The sequence below is a fragment of the Uloborus diversus genome, chromosome 9, assembly GCF_026930045.1.
Source record: "Uloborus diversus isolate 005 chromosome 9, Udiv.v.3.1, whole genome shotgun sequence".
In the NCBI taxonomy this organism is placed as follows: Eukaryota; Metazoa; Arthropoda; class Arachnida; order Araneae; family Uloboridae; genus Uloborus; species Uloborus diversus.
This window is the reverse complement of record NC_072739.1, coordinates 104,638,374-104,640,630: the sequence shown is the minus strand read 5'-3', so window position 1 is coordinate 104,640,630 and position 2,257 is coordinate 104,638,374. Positions and strand designations below refer to the sequence as shown.

General features: G+C 56.0%; 1 protein-coding gene across 1 annotated transcript; it reads right to left on the bottom strand.

Annotated features, from left to right (window-relative positions):
- Positions 1-217: 217 nt before the first annotated feature.
- LOC129230414 (uncharacterized) lies at positions 218-1,843 on the bottom strand. Its single transcript, XM_054864814.1, has one exon. It carries the CDS (start codon positions 1,841-1,843, stop codon positions 218-220), a length of 1,626 nt encoding a protein of 541 aa, XP_054720789.1.
- Positions 1,844-2,257: the final 414 nt, after the last annotated feature.

Sequence of the window (2,257 nt, the reverse complement as noted above, 5' to 3'; positions counted from 1 at the left end):
CCTCTGCAGAATCTTCCGATATTATGTTATTTGATGACAAAAAGTTTTTTCTCATTGATTGTTTCGGGTAGCCGTCCTTGTGTTTTATGCTGATTATGCTCCCGGAATCGGGCTCTGAAATTTGATGTGGAAGTTGGCGTGGTTCTTTTGTGTCATACTATTTGTGTGACCTGGGTGTCAGATGAAGGGTTCCTCGTGGCCTGTTGGGCAGAGCTGATCACTCGTGGGTCACCTGACCAGGAGAGACGAAACGAATGAAATTTTTCAATTCCGGAATTTCTCCCACGAAAGTGATGAAGGTCTCCCTTTCCCGCAACGTCCCGAAGTCCATTGCCTGTCCTCCTTTCCTTAGTCTTCGGAATTTAGGCATCTGGATGCCGTGGTTTCTGAATGAGAAGTGTTCTTTGATGACTTCTTTTGTCGTCACCGAGGTGTATGCTACATTCCTTGGGAAAGCAAGGGCTGTAAACTGACTAGCTCCCGGGACGATTAGCTTGGAAGCCGTAGTGCCATGAACAAAATTTCTGGATGGATACACGGCCGTTTCCTCCGCCATGATTGTAGGGCTTTCCAATGCCCGCTGGGACATGTGGGAAATGCGTATGGGGAGGGTTTCCACCAGCGGGGCATACTTCTCCTCCTTCCTCCTCCGGGCAGCGTCGAAGGCCTCCTGGCCGTTATCGAAGCAGACTGTTACGTCGAGCAGCAGGAAGTTGTCATCCTTCCGCAAGACGATATCCGGGCGCAGGTTGGATCCCATCAGCGGGCGATTCTCGGAGTAGACCTCCCATCTCTCGGAGGCAGCCTTCACCAGTCGGTCAACCACTTTGTTGTGCCGGGCGGTCCACTGGCGGCTGAACTGCCGGCAATGGCAGATCACGTGCGGCAGGATCTCCAGGGGGCTGCCACATTTCCTGCACCTCTTGCAGTTGTTGGGCCCGTGCTTGTAGGCATTCAGGGGGACTAGACCCAGTCTAGCCCGATGTACGAACCTCCAGTCGGCAAACCGGGAAAAGTTCCCCTCGCGGTGGAAGTGGGTGGAGGCCTTGGACTGCGAGAGGCAGGGGTGAGTCTTCCCTTGATGAGGCATGACTGCGAGATCCTCGGCATGGCTCGTCCGAAACAGCCAACGAAGGAGCTGGAACACCTTTCTTCCGTCCGTTATGGTCGTCGATCCGAGGACGATGGCGACCTCTCTCTCCTCGGTCAGTTCCCACGTTACCCCAAGGCGATCCAAGGCGGCTTGAGCTCTCGACCCGGTGGACGTCGTTGGGTGTGAGCAGTGAAGGGCCGCGGACCTGGACAGGAAGTGGCAAAGATCATCCATAGATGGCTGTCGATGGATGCAGGCGGCCGTGAAGTCCTTTAAGCCCGCCCAGGTAAGATCCTTAACCCGGGGATCCCTGGAGGTCAGAAGCTTGAACGCCGAATCGATGGCTGCGATGTCGGAGTCCAGGGCAGCTTCCGGTATGCCAAACAGCCCCTTCTTCACGTCCCCTTGTAGGTATGAATTCGTTGCTTCCCGGGGAAGATACAGCGTGTACTTAATGAGGGGGCGAAGGGTGGTGTCAACCTTCCTCCATTGGGTTTTCTTCCGCTGGGCGGTCGTCATCTCATACTGAAGTGAAGGGTAGAAACACGACTTCAGGGCATCCAAGCGCTGCCAGGGAGCCAGGGCGGAGCTCAGAAGATCCGTGCCTACCCGAACGGTCTGGTCCAGAGAAGCCTGATCCGGAAGGAGCCGGAAACCGGTTGGTCTCCCCAGGAACCTCTTCGGTTCTCGTCCTGCAGGACGGGGAGGAGGAGTACCCTCGATGTGGAACACTGTCGGCCTGCAGCCCATCGGGGAGCTTGAGAGGTGGATGGAGAAGCATTTTGCAGGGTTGATTTCCAGTCCAAGGCAAGATGATGTCCGGACGGCACGATCCAGCTGTGATTGAAGGGTGGTGGGGTCAGTTCCCAGTAGAGGAGGTCGTCCGCTTAGGCGAGGGCTGAATGCTGTGAAGAGTCGGGTTGAGCCTCCCTCAGAACGGGGTCGATGGCGATGTTGAAAAGAAGCCCGCTAAGTGGGCATCCCTGCCTGACGCCACGCAGGACTGGGACGGGATCTGAGTCTCCATCTTCGGTGACGAATTGGGTGGTGGCTCCATCGTAGAGGCTCCGGACAGGATCCGTGAATTCCTCTCCTGCTCCCGACTTTTCCAGGGCGTTGAAGATAACCTGATGAGGGACGGACCCAAAGGCGTTGGCGAAATCC